At 36.0% G+C, this 22,487-nt stretch overlaps 2 protein-coding genes across 3 annotated transcripts; one reads left to right on the plus strand and one right to left on the minus strand.

Moving 5' to 3' along the window:
• Positions 1–1,104: 1,104 nt before the first annotated feature.
• Positions 1,105–6,817, plus strand: LOC109160927 (probable protein phosphatase 2C 51). 2 transcript variants are annotated; one of them, XM_019309190.1, is made up of 7 exons: positions 1,105–1,249; positions 1,574–1,891; positions 2,028–2,208; positions 2,642–2,744; positions 2,825–2,960; positions 3,106–3,280; positions 6,398–6,817. In XM_019309190.1, the coding sequence occupies exons 2-7, from the start codon at positions 1,615–1,617 to the stop codon at positions 6,669–6,671; spliced, it is 1,146 nt and encodes a 381-aa protein (XP_019164735.1). In that variant the 5' UTR covers positions 1,105–1,249; positions 1,574–1,614; the 3' UTR covers positions 6,672–6,817. The 2 variants fall into 2 exon arrangements, with proteins under 2 accessions (XP_019164735.1, XP_019164739.1); XM_019309194.1 differs by having other exon boundaries at positions 1,589–1,891.
• LOC109158745 lies at positions 6,672–22,487 on the minus strand. The gene is made up of 22 exons (XM_019306647.1): positions 22,009–22,487; positions 21,324–21,579; positions 21,027–21,132; positions 20,738–20,879; positions 20,337–20,601; positions 19,736–20,103; positions 19,071–19,126; positions 18,259–18,368; positions 17,965–18,191; positions 17,431–17,605; positions 16,783–16,948; positions 10,385–10,888; positions 9,869–9,926; positions 9,276–9,363; positions 8,863–8,937; positions 8,630–8,713; positions 8,296–8,439; positions 8,123–8,186; positions 7,762–7,844; positions 7,561–7,615; positions 7,265–7,386; positions 6,672–6,961 (listed from the first exon to the last, which is right to left on the minus strand). The coding sequence occupies exons 1-21, from the start codon at positions 22,289–22,291 to the stop codon at positions 7,303–7,305; spliced, it is 3,393 nt and encodes a 1,130-aa protein (XP_019162192.1). The 5' UTR covers positions 22,292–22,487; the 3' UTR covers positions 6,672–6,961; positions 7,265–7,302.

Genomic DNA, 22,487 nt, shown 5'->3' on the forward strand with positions numbered 1-22,487 from the left:
TTATTCTTCGAGTCCCAACTCCCAAGTTGCACTGATCCAGCATAGTGCTGGTTATACATGTTTTAAGGCAAATTATACCGTGCTTGATGGTCGAAGGTGCACTGGTAAACAAATCAAGACAGTTAATAGACTACTCTCATTGAAAGTGGAATTTCGAAGGTTGTGGTTACTAAACCAATAATCTAATTAATTTGGTTGGAGTTTGATGGATTATATTAACCCGGGGTCCGAATTAATTAACCGGATTAAAGTAAGGGATGTGACAAGTATATGATTCAACGAATAAAGAATGTGACAACATGACGAAACATGTATGAATACACGTCGCGAGACGAATATTGTATTAATTGTGTATAAAATGTTATTACAAAGGTAAGGATTATGTAATAACGAGACAAAGTATGTGATTAGGACAAGAGATGTTTGAACAAGACACAAATGAGGGTTTTTATATTCCATGTCGCCCTAACAACCCCGGAGAAATCAGTGGAGGTCCCCTCAATCGTCGCCACGAGATTCGAACAAGGCCAGGACCCTGCCCCTTAGCCAAGCATGGAGCTCGGCTAAGTGGCCGACCACGTGATGGCCGACCTCGAATGGTTTGCTCGGCCGTGCGTGTGGTCAAGTCGGGTCCGGTGCGCCGGGTACAATTTGCTCCGTATTGTTCCGCTCCGAACCCGTTCGTAATTATTCCATCAGAATTTTGCTCACTACTCTTGCTACCATCAAATCGTTTTACCTTTCACCCATAATTTTTATAGTATAGTTTACTTCTCTTATATAGTTTGTAGATTATTACATAAGAACAAAGTTTAATAGTGATTGCAAATATAATTCTAATAATAAAAAAAAATCATGATATCTTATTGTACAGGCATTCTGTTTTTTTTTTTTTTTAATTTTCCTTTTTACATTAGCATTTATAAAAAGTGCATAAACTGAGTGGGGCGTATGACAGCTCAACTGATTGCAGTAGTAAAATTTAAGAATCCAAGTCTTATAAAAAACAGCGTGAGAGCAATATGATTTAATTTTGTCACCGGAGTGGGGGCTACGGTTAGGCGGTTAGGCCTACACTATATATTAACATCAATAGTGATCTCGTTACTAGATATAAGAATAGATTTCGGACAATTTTATTTTCCCTCTCCGGTTAGGATCATTTCCCTCGAGTTCACTCCGAAATCAGGGATGTCGCCGGACGCCGTGCCGATCAAGCCGTCAGATTTAGCTCTAACCTAATGTCTAGGTCTCTCTCTCCTCTCTCTCGCTGCGTATTTATGTCGATTATACACACACGCACACACGTCTACGGTTCTATAATGGCTGATTCATGGTTTTCTGTTTAGATATAATTTCAACATTTTCGTTTTGAATTTGAATGCGCAACCGGCAACTCCATACTACTGTGCTAATATTTACTCATTTACTAAATTCTCTGTGCTTGTATTGTTTGTTGAAAATGAATCCTGATAAAAATGGACCGATAAGGAAGAAAACTACGGAGTTGTTAGTGTACTCGTAGTCTCGTATAGTCCTATATCATCACTATGGAATTTTGAAGTTGTAGCAGTTTGGAATTCTGCAGGAACCTAATTTTGTGTGGAGTGAATAATGGACAGATTTAAGATCATAGTTCTCGTAGGAGTGTTTTTCTCTGCTGCCTCGGGCTATGCTCACGATGTGTTTGTTTCCTGTATGAGAGCTTATGATGAAGGAGGTGCTCCAGCCTTTTTTGGATTGCCTGAATGCCCTCAATGGATTCTATTGGCTTCCCCTGAGAAGAAAGCACTCAAAGAAGGGAGCTGCCAGTTTGCTACACTTCAGGGCCACAAGAAATACCAGGAAGACCGTGTTATTTGCTATCCTAATGTAACAATTCCGGTTTTAGGTGCATTTCTCTTAGCTGCTCCTCTCTAGTGATTGAATAATACTTGCAATTTATTTATTGCTTAATCTGCATATGTCTCTGACTGGATTGTCTAGTTTGCATTGCTGAGGTTTGTCTCCTTTTGATGATGCTCAAGATGTCAGTGTTGCTGTGGGGGCAGTATTTGATGGTCATGGGGGCAAGGAAGCAAGCAAGATGGCTTCAGAAAAGTTTTTGGATTACTTTTTCCTTCATGTTGTATTCAACACATACAAGAAATTGTTCCTCCATAAGAAAGATATTGAAGAAATAGATATCCGTATCTTCACTCGTAAGAGGTTTGAACCAACCAAAACTAGGAATCAGATCATTCATTAATTGCAATTCATCTCCATTATCAGCCCGCAGAGTATACTTTCCTAACAAGAGTACAAGACCAACTTTAGTTTGATTTAGCAATTGAGTTGAATTTTCTATAAATCTTAGTTAAAGTTTTAAAAAATTCGAATGTTTATACCCTCAAATATTTGAGATCTGTTAGGTTTTCAACTGGTTTTGCTGGTGCCTGCATGACTCAGATTACGGGGCTCAGCCTTTTTGAACCAAGTATATAAATTGTTTTTGGAGTGAAAATCTGTCATTTGGGTTGGGAATTGAGTTACTGCATGGCATTCTATAGCAGTTAAAGCTATTTTAACTTTTCTATTATCTTTTTAAAAATGTTTTCAAGTTGTAATTAGTTAAGTCTGCTTAAGTTTGATATTTTTGCAGTTACAATGAAGCAGTTCCTGTCATAGATGATGAATTACTGCGTGGCATCTTAGAGACAGCCCTGTTGCAAACAATCCAAGATATAGATTCAGAATTTTCTCAGGCATTTATCATTCTCTTCATTTCTTTATTTTTCTTTAAAGCTATCTTCTGTGATTTTTCAAGTTAGTATTTCTTCTCCAGGAAGCCATGAACCATGGCTATATTTCGGGATCAACAGCAACAGTTGTTGTTTGGGTGAACAGACAGATTTTAGTAGGATCCCTCGGTGATTCAAAAGCACTTCTATGTTCAAGAAGAAATCATCCCGATGCTGAAGGTATTATTTATACTCTTCTCCTGCCCTTTTCTGTTATTCCTGTTTGATTGGAGAAATGATTAGCAAACCAAATTGAATAATTGACCATAAAATCTGTGTTCTCCTCAATTCTGCAACTCTTCACTATACTATAATGCTGTTTCAGGTGAACTGGAGTCAAAACTTTATGCTGAGGAACTAACAAGGGATCACCATCCAGATAGAGAAGATGAAAAAGCTCGAATAGAAGCAGCTGGGGGAGTTATTCGTGTATGGGGTGTTCCTCGTGTCAATGGCATATTGGCTGTCACTCGATCTATTGGTGGTATATACTTGAAAAGGTATTTTCCCTACTCCCAGGGCCTCTTCCTCGCATTACTAATAGCTTATAAAGGTTTTGTGTGGTAAAGCTTAGAATATAAGAATTACATTTACAATTGTGATTTTGATTATAGATTAATCAAATACTCCAAAAATAGACATAAGAAAATTAAATAAGCATGCAAAAGACATAAACACTTATATGTCGAGTATTATATATTTAAATAAATACATACATACATAAATACATGTGCACACACACATGTATATATATACTCTAAATAAATAAATAAGTATACACATTATTTATTTAATTTGATACGGAGTATTAATTAAATGAGGGCAACTTTGGCTTAGGAATTGGCAAATTGCTAATACTAAGGGCCTCTAGAAATATTCTCCTCACGAGGAGAATGGTTTATTCGCATGAACAGGTCTATCATTGAGAATGTTATTTTTATGTCTATTCTATGAATCAAAGATGATAACATTGGCCAACTTGAGCTCAACCGGAAAATTATTGTGTGAATTATAACAAAAAGTACATTTTTAATATACTAAAAATACATTATTCGTATACTGAATTACATTATACAAATTATAAAATAATGTACTTTCAATATTCAAATAATATATTTTCTCTGAATACAATGTACATTTTTAATATATTAAAAGTATATTATTTGTGTAGTAAATGTACATTATTTGATAGTATGTTCCACACAATAATGACTGAGTTCAACCCATGTGCTATAGTACTTGGGCAAGTCTAACGAGGTCCTTTCATTTAATCTTGGATGTACATTACTCTTTCTCTCTCTCTTTCAAGTTGAGCTTGTCTTGAATTATTAATATTTTTTTTTTTGTTATAATAAGTTAAATATTAAAAGTTACTCCATATTTATTTATATATTTTATTTAAAATAACTTAATAATAGATTTATGTTTTAAAATAATAAATCAAACCAAAAAAATAAATTTTATGAGTTTTAACCAAACAAGTGGTTTTCATACTTTCAACCAAATACTAGAAAATGGAAATGTTTTCTAAAAAATGATTCGTTTTTCAAAAATTATTATCTAGAAAATTTATGAATTCCTGTATTTATTTATTTTTATTATAATAAGTTACAAATTAAAAGTTATTTATTTACATATTTTTGTTATGAACATTACTAAGCTTTATAACTGTTATAAATTCTAAATTTATTTTAATATAAATAAATAATTAATATTTATTTATGAAATAATTATATTATCATAATCATCAATAAAATAATTAATATTTTATTAGAAAAAAAAAACTTTATAACAGATTTATGCTCATATCAAACAAAAAAAATTATTTTCTTAACTTTCAACCAAATATCAAAAAATGAAAACAATTTCTAATTTTATTTTTCAAAACAACATTTTTCATGTCATATTTATCAACTTATTTAATTTTTATTATAATAAATTAAAAGTAAAAAATTATTTATTTACATATTTTTATTGTAATAATTATTGATCTTTATAACTATTATAAATTACAAATTAAATTTTATTTTAATATAGATAATAATTATTATAATCAGCAATAAAATAATTTATGATAAATTTATGTTTGTGTTTTAGAAAATGAATCTAACAGAAAAGGATATAGTATTATGACTTTTAACCAAAAAGAAATATTTTTTTCTAACTTTCAATCAAATATCAATATAAGAAAACTTTTTCTAAAAAATAATTTGTTTTTTTCAAAGATCATTTTCTAGAAAATATTTTTAGTGTTATATTTATTAATTTTTGTATTTATTTTTATTATAATAAATTACATGTTAAAAGTTCTTTATTTAATATTTTTATTATAATTAATATTAATATTTTTTCCTTTGTCTCATTTTGCATGTCTTGTTTATTATTTTTGGTTAAACAAAGTATTTCTTCATTGCTTATTTTTTTTAGTAATTTTTAATTATTTTGAAATTTTATTTTATTTTATGTTTAATAGTAGTTTTAATGTAGTTTCTAAATATATAAATTTTATATACTAATACCAAATTTTTAATATTATAAAAAATTAAATTAAAATAACTTTAATTAAGCGTTGTTATCAAATTAGACAAATAAAATGAGAACGGAGTAATATTTATAACTATTATAAATTATAATTTTAGTTTATTTTAATATAAATAATTATATTATTATAATCAATAAAATAATTAATATTTTATTATAAATAAATGAAATTTAATTTTTATGTTTAATAGTAATTTTAATGTAGTTTCTAAATATATAAATTTTATATATTAAATATCAAACTTAATATTATGAAAATTAAATTAAAAATAACTTTAATCAGGCGCTGTTAATCAAATCCGACAAACAAAATGAGACAGGAGTAATATTTGTAACTATTAGAAATTATAATTTTATTTTATTTTAATATAAATAATTATATTATTATAATCAATAAAATAATTAATATTTTATTATAAATAAGTTTATAATAAATTTATGTTCATGTTGTCAAAACTTAATCAAAGAAAAAAAAATACAATTTTATGACTTAGACAAACAAAAAAAACATTTTGACATTGTTTTTTTTTAATGATTTAATTTTCATAAATCATTTTCTAGAAAAAATTATTTATGTTATATATTTATCAATTTATGTATTTATTTTTATTATAATAAGATCAATTTATGTAGTTATTTTTTTATTATAATAAGTTACAAACTAACAGTTATTATTTTTTACGTATTTTTATTATAATTATAATAAATTATAAAATATAATTTTATTTTAATATAAATAATTTAATTATTAGGGTCATGAATAATATTTTATAAGCAATAATTTATATAAAAAAAATTATGTTCATGTTTTAAAAAAAAAATAAATCAAACAAAAAAATATAATTTTATAACTTTTAATCAACAAAAAAGAGATTATTTTCTAATTTTCAATTGTGCACCAATATATGAAATTATTTTCTAGAAAAATGACTTATTTTTCAAACTGACTCTTAAGTAAAATCGAACTAACAAAATGCGGCAAGAAAGTTTATTTGTTTCCCAGATGTTAGTAAAACATCAAAGGATTGAGTAAAAGCAGAAGCAACTTTGATATATTTGCTATTGGTTAATCTTAGATATGGTGTTATTGCTGAACCGGAAATAAGTTGGCGAAATCTGACCAGCAAGGACTACTACATAGTCATCGGAACTGATGGCGTATTTGAGACTATGGCTCCACAGAGCGTGTGCAATATACTACAGGCTCAAGAAAAGGAGGCCCCCAACAACTCTCCTTTACGTTCATTATCCTCCCTAGCAGATTGCATAGTCCACAAGGCATTTGATGAGGGGAGCATGGACAACCTGTCGGTTATTGTGATTCCAATAAAGAAGAATGCAGCACAGTGATAGTAGGTAGGTCTAATCTATTAATTCTTTTGCTGTAGCGCTACAGATGGAATGGCCAGTTCTCTATAATTCTGTATCTTGGAATGCATAGTACAATACAAAAATGCTTCTGTTGTCGAGTGTAAGATGTTTACTGTTGCATTTTATTTTTTTCTTTCTATTTCTTTTTTAATCAATGGAATTGCATACTTACAGTGCCAACGTTCTCATACAACCACTTTGGTAACTACTCCTGCCTGCTTGAGGAGCAAACATCCCAACTCAAAACTCGCAGTCTGCTCGACACATTTCTGCAATAAATTATGCCAGTCAAAACTGGGACTAATGAACCTTCGAGCTTAAAAAGGGTGGAGCAAAGGAAATGGGGTTAATCATCAGATTATTGTGATTTGTGAAAAGAAAAGGGTTGAACAAAGGAAATGGGGTTTAATCATCAGATTATTGTGAAAAGAAAAAAGAAGAGAAGGGTGGAGCAAAGGGAATGGGGTTTAATTATTACATTATTGTGTAAATAAAAAGAGGAAATGGGTTTAATAATCAAATTATTGTGGAACTTGAGCATATACAGAGGCAATAAAAGAAGTTATGGATACCTTCAAAGCATGTGGAACTGAGCATAGACAGAGGCAAGTTAAACCTTTCCATCAGTTTGATTGTGTGCATGTTGTGAAAAATATGGATGCTTCAGAGCTTCATCAACACTCAGTCGATCCTCCTAGTTAAATTTAAAATGTATTTGTTGTTAAAATATACTCCGTATCTAATACTTTAGATGCACCTTCAAGTACCAATGCCATAAATGACAAAGATAATCCTAGCAATGATACTAGCAAACTACAGTAACAGATTCTCAATGCAATTCATAATAACTTATTGAGGGCTGACTCACAGGATTCCAGTGTAGCAGTTGGCGAACTAATCGCAAAGCCCATATATTCGGAAACCTGCAGACAGTGCACAGTCAAAAATAGAAAGAACTGACTAGCACCATGAATCAACTACTTGATCTCTCACCCTCTATGCATCTTTATGTATTCATTTTGTTATTAGGGGGCAGGGGGAGGTTTTTGGTGGTATCACATATACTGACCCTATTTTTAGAGGATCTCTGTTTCTAATTTGATGCAAAAAGAACTCTTCAGAGCATTTCCATGGAGCCGGTGAACCTGAGTCCTGGACGATTACAGTATAATGAAGCTCTGATTAATAATAATTTATTTCAAGTTAATGGCAATGCTAATAAGTAGGAGTAATATACTTGTAATGCAAGGTAAAGTGTCTTCCCTAAAGAACGTTATTATATACATCCACTTTTAGAGTAAAAACCACCCATGAGTGGGAGGTGGTGACAATTACTGTTTAGCAATCTGCAACTTTTATTATTTCTAGAGTGAAAATATATAGCACAAGCATGTCAATTAATCTCACAAAACACTAGAAGTTGAACTTACCGGGTAACGCGGCTTTGTTGAACTCCCAGGGATCAGGATACATAATTCCATGAAAGCTCTTAGTCTATTCAAGACACATGGCAATCAGATCCTCATTATTCATAAAGTATTGAGATCAATTTGTAGTAATAGAAACCATTCATTATAATTATGATACTCAATGCCAGACTTACTTGAAGGCAAGCTCCTTTATACTTTCATTCCACCCTTCTAGATGCTGATCTAAAAGAGCACGTGTCCTAGAACTTATCTGGAACACATTTGGTGATCCTAATATTAGTTCCAACATCACAACCCCAACACTCCACATATCGTACCTGTCCAACATGGGTAACAGTTAAAGATCAGTCACTTAGGTGAGATGAGAGGAAGTTCATAAAATACTGTATCCACGAGTCCCATTACATGTCATCTGAAAGCTATGGGAAGGAAGGAAGGAAGACACAAATGGAAAACCAACAAGAAAGAAATTCAACAGTAGTAAACGATTAAATGAAATTCGCATACTTAAGACTTGCTGAAGTTGGCCCCTGGTACCAGCTGGCATTAAGAAAAGCCTCAGGTGGAGTATATTCACAAGTTTGTTCAGCCCTGAAACAGTAGGAAGTATAATATACTCATAACAAAAATATATTCTTATGATCCTTGAAGCTGTGCCAAGCGGTTAAACTCTCTACCTTTGTGACTGTGTCATGAAATCTTAATATAGAAAAGGAAACTTTTAGCTACAGATAAAATACCTTGAAGGTCCAACAGAGCCATACAAATGCTTCAATGTGAAGTCATCCAGTGCACTCCCAAAGTCAATAATGCGCCTAATAGATGATAGAATACACATTAAGACAAGATAAAAGCACCTATCATAACATGTCATATACTATGTATAATTTTGTGGATAAACCAGGGTTTGGGGAAATGTGAGACTTCACAAATTCTAAATACCCCAGTAACAGCTGCCACTGCAGGTTTAAAACAACGTGAACAATGACATGGGAACAGCATCTCCTATTTGAAATTTTAACTAAACAAAGGCAATTTATATAGATTTAGAAGCCAAAGTAAAACTAGAAAAGCTAAAATTCAGTTTAAAAAAAAAAAAGGTGCTATAAGACTTCAAGTCAAACATATTGTGGTAAGAGATAATCTGAATTACATTTTTGTGGTATAATTGTTGTCCCCACTTGGATGTCCTTTCAAGCATCTCCCAGAATCCATATCTTCGAAGCAAATGACCATATTCTCTAACCAGAAAATGGAATTTCAGGTAGATTACTGGAAGAATAAGGGAGTCATTCTATATAAAGGAGAATAAAAAGGTTAACTGATATACTGGTAAATAAGAAGATAGCGATATGATCCATATTGTGTATAAGCTAGATATTTATGTTACTTCTGGATTGTTTTATCATTAAAATTCACACCTTAAAAGGGAAAGGAGGAACTAAACACTTGAGTCATCCTCATTTTAAGTGCAACTACTATACACTAACCATCATTTTGATGTAAATCAGTAGCACCTCTTAAGACAGGAAGTCTCTAAGGTACAACATGAAGTTCACCGGTGCATAGCATCACTACTGTCATGTTCCAGTAATGTTAACTGTAAACATACTGCATACAACACTCACTCTTAACATGGCAGGTTACAGCTAGCTCTTATGGTATCTTAATCTAATAATCTACATGTGAATATAAGAAAGTCCAATCACATCGAATTCATATCATATGGTATTTAGAGGTTCTTACCAGGTTTAATATCTCTATGTGTGATATTCCGGTCATGACAAGACTTGAGTGCCATGAGCTGAACAAAAGAAAAGAAGATAGAGTAACTCTATAAGCAAAACTGCATATAGATGTTACTTCTAAAAGATTGGCCCAAAGTCCAAACTAGAATTACTAAATGTAAGAAATTCCAACCAAAGTCCATCTATTAGCACATTTGGGGATAATGCTGTTAAAAATCGGAAGCTTAAAGCCAGAAATGAGTATCATTTGGGTTTTAGACTAACAATCTAGCAAAGTAAAAGATTAGATCTTAGTTCTTAAGCAAAATATGTGATTATGTTAACCAGTTTGCAGTATTCAACCACACCATATTTGATACTCAAGCAGCTTTCAATAGAAAAATAAATACCCCATTGACTAAAAGAAAGAGTTCGAGATTCATAAACCAACCAGACCAGAAACAACATTAAAACTGTGCAAAAAACCTGACCTGACCATAAAAGCGAAAGTGATGCAAATTATGACATCACGTACCAATTGCCATATAAGATTGCGCATTTCCTCCCGCCCTGCTTCTGTTGTCTTTAACCAGTACCACCATTTTGATGGGTGCAATATCTGAACATTCTTTACTTGTTCATTTCTCTCTCCTACACTATTTGCCACTTCTTCAGCTGTATACAAGATCTTTGACAAGGATACTCCTTCATGGCGGAAAACAAGCCATATTTCATTAGATTGGGACTCAAAAGATTCAATATATCTGGCAATGTGATTAAGACCTTCTTCATAGGTAGCTTGCATCACTTCACTTCTTCCACCATAGATATTGTCAAAATTCAAAACTTCACCCATTTCCAGACCAATTGAGTCATTTTCCATTAAATGGCCATGTGGCTCTAGACAAGTATCTTTTGAGAGGCAATAGGATTCTCTAGTTGACAATGGACCTCCAAGAACAGTAGATGCATTCAAGAAAATTTCACCAAAATGTTTCTCCCTTAGCCCACTTAGATATACAGCAACCCCTTTCTCCACCTTTTAACAGAAACAATTTATGACATCAGTACGACTCCAGAATTACAGAGTAGAAAATGACATCAATTCAATAAGCTTTTGACCAAAGAATTGGAAACATACTTAAACATAAAGCCGACTTGAAACCAAGTAGCAAGTACTCAGATTATAATAAATATGCTCTAAGTGCATGAGATGTGTGGATGGAGAACATTTATGATAGACAGAGTCACTGACAGAGAGCATAGAAGACATACCAAGCTCCCACCACTGTTACCAGAATCTAAATGATGCTACAGCACCAATAAGAAATTCTGAAACCTTTACTTCATTTTGCAATATGTTATAGAATATTCTGTGTGATTGAGTATCCCAGATTTTAGGGAACTAAATATTTGCATACCATATGAGTTTAGAATCTGCTTGTATTTAAGGAGTGGGTGACTAACCCTAGAGACACACAGAATGAGAGAGAGCTACACAGAGGTATGCTTCTCACTGCATTAACATGGTATCAGAGCTAGGGCGATAGTTTTTTTTTTTTTTTTTTTTTTCCGGCGTCTCCTGTTCTCACCGCCGGTCCACCGCTGCTCGCCGTCGTCCGGCGACCTTGCCTGGAAATTTTCAAGCCGAACCGACCTGCGCGTGAAGCTCACGCGGCCGCCGCCACGCGCCGGCGCGTGAGGGCTCTCCGGCGACCGGAATTTCTTCCGGTCAGTCTTCCAAGGGTCGCCTGAGTTAGGGGGTCTCGTTTCCGGGCTCAGTTTGGACCAGTTTCGCGTTGATCTTTTCGGTTCTAAGGTCAGGTTGTTTCGTTACCCTTCGGCTCCATTTTTTGTGTGTTTTCTGATCAGTTTGCGGTCAAAAAAAATTGTGGGTATAGCTGGGAATACGTCTGTGGTTGTCATTGATATAGTTCCTGTTAATTCTAAAATCACGGATTGTAAGCTTAATGACTCCAATTACTTGGAATGGATTCATGTCATTAAGCTTTATCTTACTAGTTTGGATAAGAGTGACCACCTATCCAAACCTTTGGCTGACCAAGATGCTACTTGGGTACGAGATGATGCCCGTTTGTTCCTACAAATCCGTAATTCCATTGATGAGGGTATTGTGGGGTTCATTAGTCATTGTGCATCTGTTAAGGAGTTGATGGAGTATTTGGAATACTTATACGCTGGGAAAGGGAATATCACTCGTGTTTATGATGTTTGTAAGTCCTTTTTCCGTGCTGAAAAACATGATTTGTCTCTCCCTGCATACTTTATGGAATTTAAGAAGACTTATGAGGCACTTAATCAGCTTATGCCATTCTGCAAAACCAACGTGAACAATTTGGCTGTTCTGAGTTTTTTGGCAGGTCTCCCTTCTGAGTTTGACACGGCGAGGTCTGCAATTCTTAGTAGCTCTGCAATCCCTTCTCTTGCTAATGTTTTTCCACGTCTGAGTTGATCGGTGCAATCGCAACCAAGTATGCCTGAGGCTGCCATCCCATCCAACAATGCTCTCGTTGGTCGTCATCCTCGCAGTGGGAATGGAAAGAATTCCCAGGGATACACTTCTGGTGGTATTGTATGTCATTATTGCCATAAGCCTGGCCACATAAAAAGGGACTGTAGGAGATGGTTAAGGGAGCGAGGAAATCCGACTGCTAATAATGCTTCCACAACTGAGGCATCTTCCAAGTTGATCACTGTATCTGCCGACGAGTTTGCCAAGTTCTCTGAGTATCAAGAATCTTTAAAGCGTTCATCCTCCTCGGTCACTGCTATTGCCGACTCAGGTAATGCAACTACGTGCCTTCTCTCATCCTCCTCCAAGTGGGTTATAGACTCGGGTGCCACGGATCATATGACAGGTAACTCTAGTCTGTTTTCCACACTTTCTTCTCGCCCACATAGTTCCCCCGTCACCTTAGCAGATGGTTCTACCTCCCATGTTCTTGGGTCCGGTACCATTACGCCCATCCCTTCGCTTCCCTTGTCTTCTGTCTTGCATCTACCTAATTTTTCATTCAACTTAATTTCGGTCAGCCAACTTACCCGTACTTTAAACTGTTCTATTACGTTCTTCCCTGATTATTGTCTGTTTCAGGATCTTTTGACGAAGAGGGTTATTTGTAAGGGGCGCGAGTCTGGGGGCCTCTACGTTCTTGACGCCACGAGGCGGGAGCCTGTTGCTTGTTCGAGTGTCGTCACTCCAGTAGAAGCTCATTGTCGTTTGGGGCATCCTTCCCTACCCTTGTTGAAGAAATTGTGTCCGCAGTTTTCAAGTTCGTCTTCTTTACATTGTGAGTCGTGTCAGTTGTCCAAGCACCATCGTGTGCCTTTGAGTCCTAGAGTTTACAAACGAGCGTCTGCTCCTTTTGAGTTAGTGCATTCTGATATTTGGGGTCCGTGTTCTGTGACCTCCAAACTCGGTTTTAAATATTTTGTTACGTTTGTTGATGATTTTTCTCGAATAACATGGTTATATCTATTGAAGTCTTGTTCTGAACTTTTTGAGGTGTTTTGTGGATTCTGCGTTGAAATAAAGACTCAATTTGGTGTTCCTGTCAAAATTTTACGCAGTGACAATGCTAAAGAATATTTTTCACTCCCTTTTGTCTCTTATATGCGTCAGAAGGGTATGTTACATCCAGTCCTCTTGTGTTGATACGCCTTCTCAGAATGGGGTCGCTGAGCGCAAAAATCGGCATCTGCTTGAAACTGCAAGAGCCTTGATGTTTCAAATGGGGGTTCCCAAGCAGTTTTGGGCTGATGCCGTTTCCACAGCCTGTTTCTTGATCAATCGGATGCCCTCTGCGGTCTTGAGTGGGAAAACACCTTTCCACACTCTGTTTCCTTCAAAGTCTTTGTTCTCTGTTGACCTGCGTATATTTGGCTGTGTATGCTTTGTTTGGGATGTCCGTCCCCATGTCACCAAGTTAGATCCCAAGTCCTTGAAGTGTGTGTTTCTTGGATATTCTCGTGTGCAAAAAGGGTATAGGTGTTACTCTCCTGAGCTTGGTAGGTATCTTGTTTCCATTGATGTTGTCTTTCATGAGGACGTCCCTTTCTTTCCTTCATCCCCAGAGGTTGTTCGTAAGGGGGAGGAGGAAGATATATTGATGTATACTGTCACGGCGTCTGTTCCTACCCCTCCTGTCTTACATGTGTATTCTCGTCGACCTCGGCCTGACAAACTCGTATCGGCACCGCCTCCCGCTCCCCTTCCAGATTCGGCTCCATGCCCTGACACCACCTCTGTGTCATCTGATCCAGTCTTAGTTGATGACCGTCCGATTGCTACCCGAAAAGGTAAACGTAGTTGTGCTTATCCTATATCCTCTGTTGCATCATATGATAGGCTGTCACCTGCCTCGTGTTCTTTCATTGTTTCCCTTGATTCTATATCCATTCCTAAGACAGTTAGGGACGCCTTGTCCCATCCTGGGTGGCAAAATGCCATGATTGAGGAGATGAACGCTTTGGATCACAACGGTACTTGGGAGTTGGTCACTATGCCTGCAGGTAAAAGACCTATTGGTTGTAAATGGGTGTTTACCGTCAAAGTTAATTCTGATGGGTCTGTGGCTCGATTAAAAGCTCGTCTTGTGGCTAAGGGATATGCCCAAACTTATGGAGTTGATTATTCTGACACTTTTTCACCTGTGGCTAAGCTTACTTCTGTCAGGTTACTCATCTCAATGGCTGCCATTCATGATTGGCCTTTGCATCAGCTTGATATCAAGAACGCGTTTTTGCATGGGGATCTTCATGAAGAGGTGTATATGGAGCAACCTCCTGGGTTTGTTGCTCAGGGGGGTCTGGGAAGGTATGTCGTCTTCGGCGATCGTTGTATGGGCTGAAACAAAGTCCACGTGCATGGTTTGGAAAATTTAGTCAAGTTGTTGAGAATTTTGGGATGGTGAAAGGCAAATCAGATCATTCCATGTTCTACAAGTGGTCCAAAACAGGTATCATCTGGTTGGTGGTTTATGTAGATGATATTGTCATTACAGGGAACGACACCGAAGGGATTTTGTCTCTCAAGTCATTTCTTCACAATCAATTCCAAACAAAAGATTTGGGACCACTGAAGTATTTCCTAGGTATCGAAGTTATGAGGAACAAGACAGGTATATTACTATCTCAACGAAAATATGTTATTGACTTACTCTCTGAAACAGGAAAACTAGGAACTAAACCATGCAACACTCCCATGATACCAAACTTGCAATTGACAAAGGAGGGGGAATTGTTTGAAGATCCTGAGAGGTATAGGAGATTGGTTGGGAAGCTAAACCACTTGACTGTAACCCGTCCAGATATTGCATATCCAGTTAGCGTTTTGAGTCAGTACATGTCATCTCCAACTATTGATCACTGGGCAGCTGTGGAGCACATCTTGAGTTACTTAAAGAGAGCCCCGGGACACAGAATCTTGTATAAGAATCATGGTCACACTCGGATTGAGTGTTTTACTGATGTAGATTGGGCAGGTTCTAAAGAGGATCGTAAATCAACAACTGGATACTGTGTTTTCTTTGGAGGTAATCTGGTTTCCTGGAAGAGTAAGAAGTAGAATGTAGTATCTTGTTCGAGTGCAGAGTCTGAATATAGAGCGATGGCACAATCAACAAGTGAAGTGATGTGGATACACAACCTTTTGTATGAGTCTGGTTTCAAAGCTCCAATTTCTGCAAAGCTATGGTGTGATAACCAAGCTGCTCTTCATATTGCATCAAACCCGGTGTTCCATGAGCGAACTAAGCACATAGAAATTGACTGTCACTTTGTACGTGAGAAGATACAACAAGGGTTAATCTCCACAGGATTTGTGAAGACAGGAGAACAACTCGGGGACTTATTCACAAAGGCCCTTACTGGAAACCGAGTCAGTTATTTGTGTACAAGTTGGGCATGATCAATATCTTTGCTCCAACTTGAGGGGGAGTGTTATAGAATATTCTGTGTGATTGAGTATCCCAAATTTTAGGGAACTAAATATTTGCATACCATATGAGTTTAGAATCTGCTTGTATTTAAGGAGTGGGTGACTAACCCTAGAGACACACAGAATGAGAGAGAGCTACACAGAGGTATGCTTCTCACTGCATTAACACAATATATCATACAATATCACAGATTTTGTCCTTAATCTCTAGTTTATTTTCACATAAATACTTTCACTAGAAGAAAAAAAGAAGATCCTTCTATTCACACAACTACTTGTTTGATTCTACATGTCAATGCACCTCTGTTCCATCTGAAAGCATGTGGTGCTGATTGCTGAATCTTATTTTCCATTTTTATTTTAATTTTTCCATGAGCTTGAGTGGAAGAGGAAAAAAAAAATGAAAATGAGCTAAAGGTCAGCGCAAACAATGAACAATGTTGCAGAAGGCGCTAGATCGGCGCCGAGGGGGGGCGGCGGCTAGCACCTAGGGGGCCAAGTAATCTGAGTATATCGTCTCCACTTTTCCCACTTAGGGCTGAGAGTTGCTACCCAATTATAATCCCCCAAACTAGTCAATTGTATATGTTAGATGGTTAGTTGAGTACATGACTAAAGGAATATAGAAGAGGAGTAGCCGAGCAAGCAAAAAAAAACCACTCGACTGAGTTGAGTGCCAACTCAGCTGAGTTGGGCACCGCCTAGGCCGAGTTAGGCGCCCAACTCGGCGCCTAGGGCGCCAAGTCGGCCGACCGACTAAAAGCCGCCTAGGGTTGAAATCACCTCGGCCTAGGGGCACCTAGCGCCTAGGCCGATTTTTACAACACTGAGCACAAATCATTTCCACCTCTTGACAAGACATTTTAAATTGAATATTATCAAACTTAAAATTAGTGTGTACAAAAAGAATATGATCTGAACTAGTAAATATGCAACTGAAGGGTATATAAGGTGCATATTTGAGATTAGTTTACCATTATACGCTTCAAAATGAACTCATCAGAATGGTCAATATCAGAATCTTCTGAATATGGAGTTTTGGCATTCTCTGAAGTCTTGTTGCCATGAGAGCAGTTCCAAGTAAAAGCCATCCATACTTCTCCATAAGATCCACGGTCATATCTTTTCTTTAGTATGTACCTGAGGCAAATGGAAACAATTTGCCACAAATATTAATTTAAACTGCTTGCATTAGCATTAAATAGGACAATAATACTTCAGAATCAACTAAATGAAATTGCTAACTATTTAAGTCCAGTGCAGTTAGGAAGAATGAAAAATAATGCATCTCATGAGCATTACTAATTACAAAACTGCTCCAACAGAACATCCTCTGAACAGGTTGCTTGTCCTAGACACCAACTCTATCAAAATGGACAGATAACTAGGGCAGTAGTCAATGAAACCCACACCCAACTCAATCTGTGATAGTAGTGCATGAAAATGAAGTTGAGATGTATCTAGCAGAATAGCAGATAAAGTTTTCACATAAAAGTTTGTTGCAATCTCTCTCAACTTGGGCAGAAGTCTATAAAACCATCCAAGTTACTAGAAATAGTTTATCGGCACCCATAGATTGCATGATGCAACAGAAAGGATTAAAGTTCAGTAAAGAGAAGCACCTTGAATCGGCTGTTGCATGCTCATTTGAAAAAGTATCATTAAAGGGAACTGATTCAAGCAAACCAAGGAACCTAGCAAAGCCTTCGGGATTTATGCACTGCTCTTTATTCCCTTCAAAGTTCATCCCAAAGTTTAAGCACAAGTGCTGATCATTATACAAGTTAACTGGTCCACCTTCACCAAGAAAAGGAAAATGGATTTAGATATTCACTTAAGTAGGCACACACCAAACTTAGTCTACCCAGTACCCACTATGAAGCAATATATAAGATAAAAGAAATATGGGATCTGAAAGAGTGTCACTGAAATATGAATATCAACAAACAAGACAGATAAGGGGTAAGAATCAGTAGAATGATTGTGAACAACAGTGTCCAACCCCATATGGGATCAAACACAAGTGCATAACAACTAGCCCTTAGTCCCCTCTCTTTAATTGGGGTAGCAAAAAGAGCAGGAAGACCAGCCCAAAAATCCATCCATATTATCTTCCAACACAAACTCTTTCAAGATTAACAACATTCACTGCTTACCAGAACTGTAACCAGCCCCTTCAGACAATCCAAGTCCTAGTTCATATGGATATTCCTGGACATCTTTTTGAATCCAGAATGTATTATCATCCTTTTCATCAAGGTTCTCAGAAAGATAGAAACATCTATCTTTACCTACAACCTGAAGCAAGAATGAAAGAGACCATTGTTCAGAACTATAAACATCAATTTTTAAAGGATAAAACACATGGAGTTTCCTGATAGAGCTATTCCGGGATCGAGTAAAATCATTCAATATATATATATATATATATATATATATATATATATATATATCCTAGTTCATATGGATATTCCTGGACATCTTTTTGAATCCAGAATGTATTATCATCCTTTTCATCAAGGTTCTCAGATAGATAGAAACATCTATCTTTACCTACAACCTGAAGCAAGAATGAAAGAGACCATTGTTCAGAACTATAAACATCAATTTTTAAAGAATAAAACACATGGAGTTTCCTGATAGAGCTATTTCGGGATCGAGTAAAATCATTCAATATATATATATATATATATATATATATATATATATATAACTGCAAGTAGTCACAGTTCAGCTCAAATTACACTGCTGAAAGAATAACTACAGAGCTAGCTCCAAAGAGAAAAGAAATCACTACTTTATTCTGTTCTAATTCATAAAATTGTTTGTAAATTTAAAATTCAATTACCTTATATCTTGTTAAGATGTGTATCAGTAAAAACCGATAAAAAGAAGGCACTCCAGTGTAAACAATTCATGCTGTGCATGGGGCATGGGGAAGCTAAAGATGATCAAGAGGTGCAACCCATAGTATAATATCTAACCAAACTTCATACTATAAAAAAAAAAAATCTACCTCTACGGTGAGTATAAGTGTACAACTCATCAAATCCATGATTATCTCCTAGACTGACAAGAGTAGTCAAACACCTTGAGTGCATAGTTGTCAGTAATTATACTAATTTAAGGGAGAAGATACAGGTGACAAGGAAAACATTGTTCTGGGAATTAAAGTCAGGGCCCAAGCATGCAGCCTGAAAATAACAAGCTAAATGCCTAAATAATGAATGGGAAATGTCATTCTGCTTGTTTCTAGTCTTACCAACAATCTGTCAAGGTAGGTAACAACTGGATGAGCTTGCTCCATTTCTGCAAGTTCTGATCCAAGTCATGGAAACAAAATAAGATAAGCATTATCAAGATACCTATGCAGAAACATGATGCATTTTTACACTTAAGACAACCATAAATACACTAAAAATAATTTACAAATGCAACTCATCTCTGTTTGCTAAATTTCTATACATACCAAAATAAATAAACCTGTTGTGCAAGAATTACAAACAAGGGAAATACATACTCAAATGTAAATAAAACTGATTCAGTTGAAGTACATTAAGAATTATAAATATAATAAAAGAAACAGTAACGATAACACTACAAAAGGAGGGGATGGAGATCTAGAATTTTGCAGCCAAAGCTTGGATGCAGTCCTGCACAAGATAGAACAAACATCTTTCCATGTACTTCTTAAATATTGAAATTAGAGTGAGATCAATAAGAAAATTAGCAACAAATTTCAAGATACCCTCAAGTCTACAGTTTAGATGAAATCACCATAGTTACATTAAAAAGATCATTGGCATTTGGCACTCATGTCACAAGATAATGTCAAATTAGGAATATAAAGTCCTATATGTCTTCTATGCTCATTTCTCATTGATATATAATAAGTATGAGCTATGAAGCAAGAATAGTGAAATTTACCTGACAGTCCAATGGAATAACCATTATATCCTAAAGCTGGGCAATCAGATATATGCAATCCATCACAGTCTTCCTTAGGCAGAGTCTTCATAGGCACTTTAGACCTAAATGGGAGGATTATGGCTGCCATATTATCTGTACTTCCCTTTTCGAATGCAGCATTTACTATGCAATCAGCTAATGAGTGCATACAGGAAGAATTTAGTTCTGATCTAACAGCGAAATCTGCACGTAACTTTGACAATATGTCACAAACATCTTGTGGGTTTAGTTGTTCAAAAACACCATCTGATGCAGCCACCAAGTAGCTGTCATTTTCTGTCAAAGGTTGCCAATCAGTGATCTCGGGCACAGATATAACACCATAACTGATAAGAAATCGAAAGACTGATAAGTCACATCTAAAGATAAAGATACTATTTGCTTGCTAGTAAAAACAGTACATTGGGAAGTCATTAGAGCTGAAGAAAACAACAAAACTGAAATAACCAGAGCATGCAATTCAAAGCCATATTTCAAATGATGAGTAAGGACAAACTAACCAAGAGAAGGAAATCTTAGAAATAAATATCTATGTGAAACACAGGCCTAAAGAGCTCACCTTTTCAGGTACACATCCCCAATAGCTCTAGAAACAGCCAACTGACCATTAACTCGAGCTACACCACCCCATTCAGAAACATGTCCCCCGGCAGACTCCACTCGAGACCTTTCGTCGTCCCTATCTGGGTGATGATCTCTAGTCAACTCCCTAGCAATCAAAAAAGACAACCTATCGGAAGCTACTGATTCAAATGTGCGATAATTTCTAAAGGGATGAAAGATCCCATCAACCTTTGTCTGCCTATACATCCTCAATAAAGCAGCTGCAATTTAAAAGACCATCTAAGTAAGTATTTGATGCTATCTACTCTTTACACTAATCCAGAATAAAAGGATGAATAGCAATCAAAATCCGGTTGTCCAATTAACTCATATCTGAGGTGAAAATGTTAACCTCACCCCTTGCCTCTGTTGAAGATTTATAATCCTCAGAGCACACAAACGCCTTTGAATCACCAATGTTGGCCACAAAAATTTGATTTTCCGCCATCAGTATGATTGCGGCAGTAGATCCAGAATCAAAATTATTTCTAAAAGCATCCTTCATGTGAAAAAAGTATACATCAGAAATAGGCAAATAGCAGCATTAGATGAATCAGAATCTGGTCAACCCAAGAAAAATTAGGCAAATAGCAGCATTAGATGAATCAGAATCTGGTCAACCCAAGAAAAATTATTCAAGACTCACCCTTGAAAATGCAGAATCAATATCACCAATTGCTCTTAGCACTGCTTCCTTGAATACTTCCAATGGAAAAGAGTCATCAAAGACTGATGACAAACTCAGCTTAAGCCTATAAGAATAAGGCTCAATTATACATTTATACTTCCTAGGTATTCATGAAATCTCAAAGTAGACATTGGTGATAACACTGTTTAAATTTCTGATAATATGCAAAAATTTCTTTCTGTGAATTCTAACACCCCAGTAATTTCTGTAATAAGAACAACCACTGAAACTTGTTTGCAAAAGGAGAAGGACTACCTCCCAAATTTCAACTGATGCTGGCCCAATTCCTCATCCCACTTCAGGTCCTGAAGTACATCATTCCCTCTTTCACTTGGTAGCCATCCCCTCAATTTCCTTAATAGGACGGAAAACGTTGTGTCAAGAAGAAAGAACATATGCACTGTAAAGTACTCCAGTAATAGCTTTGATGCCATTTCACTTGCTTCAGCACCATTATGGCCATCAAAAACTCCAACAATACCAACTGTAACCTCTGTGATACCTTTAGGACCTGCAACAGTAAAGGAAAAGGATGACAACAACCAACAGTGTGCGGATACTAATTCTAGACAAACAGCCCCCTTAGTGATTACCAAATCCTCTAAAAATATGTCATCTCAAATTCAGTATCTGGTGAACACTAGCTTTATATCTGATTAAAAGCAATCTATAGTAACAGCAGTGCTCACGTCATGTCATTATTTTGTTCCTAAAATAACTTCAAAGGACCTTTTCTTCCAATATCATAAAATTCCAGACTATACATGAGCGTAATTCTCCAATCTCAATACAGTAAAATTGAATGCTGAACGTATATTTTGAAAATGAATTGAAAATACACAATCTACCATATAGGAACCAGTAAATTTTATTCTCGCAGTCAGCAACAAAAAATATTCTATGAAAATGTAAATCCTATAAACAACGAAGGATATTTTACCGAGGAAAGGAACGCGAATATCTAGAGCGCAGATAGCGCGATCTTCCTGCTGCTTGCGACGACCTTGATGCAAGGCCGTCTGACAAATGGCGGCCGGCGATTGATACCGCGGTTTGGAACCGTAGCTCGGAAGTTTCCAGCGAGGACATTTTGGAGACTGAAAAACCGCCGGAGCACCGCCTTCTTCGTACACCGTCAGGCACGTCGACGATTCGCCGTAAGTACGTGTTCCTGCGCAAAGGATAAACCATAACACGAATACAAGCCTTTCACCTGTTGTCATTTTATGCGCCGATGCTACTCTTCACACTGAAGGCATCGAATCAAAACGAAATAGTACTATGACCTGACGATCATGAAATCGAAAGCACAGGAGTGACAACTGACAAGCAACAACAAATAATCGCGCGATTACTTTTGAAACTGCCCTTTTATATAGCATAGCCCTAATGATCCGGCCCGAGAAGGTTCGGAGCAAC

The sequence above is a fragment of the Ipomoea nil genome, unplaced genomic scaffold, assembly GCF_001879475.1.
Source record: "Ipomoea nil cultivar Tokyo-kokei standard unplaced genomic scaffold, Asagao_1.1 scaffold0302, whole genome shotgun sequence".
Lineage (NCBI taxonomy): Eukaryota > Viridiplantae > Streptophyta > Magnoliopsida > Solanales > Convolvulaceae > Ipomoea > Ipomoea nil.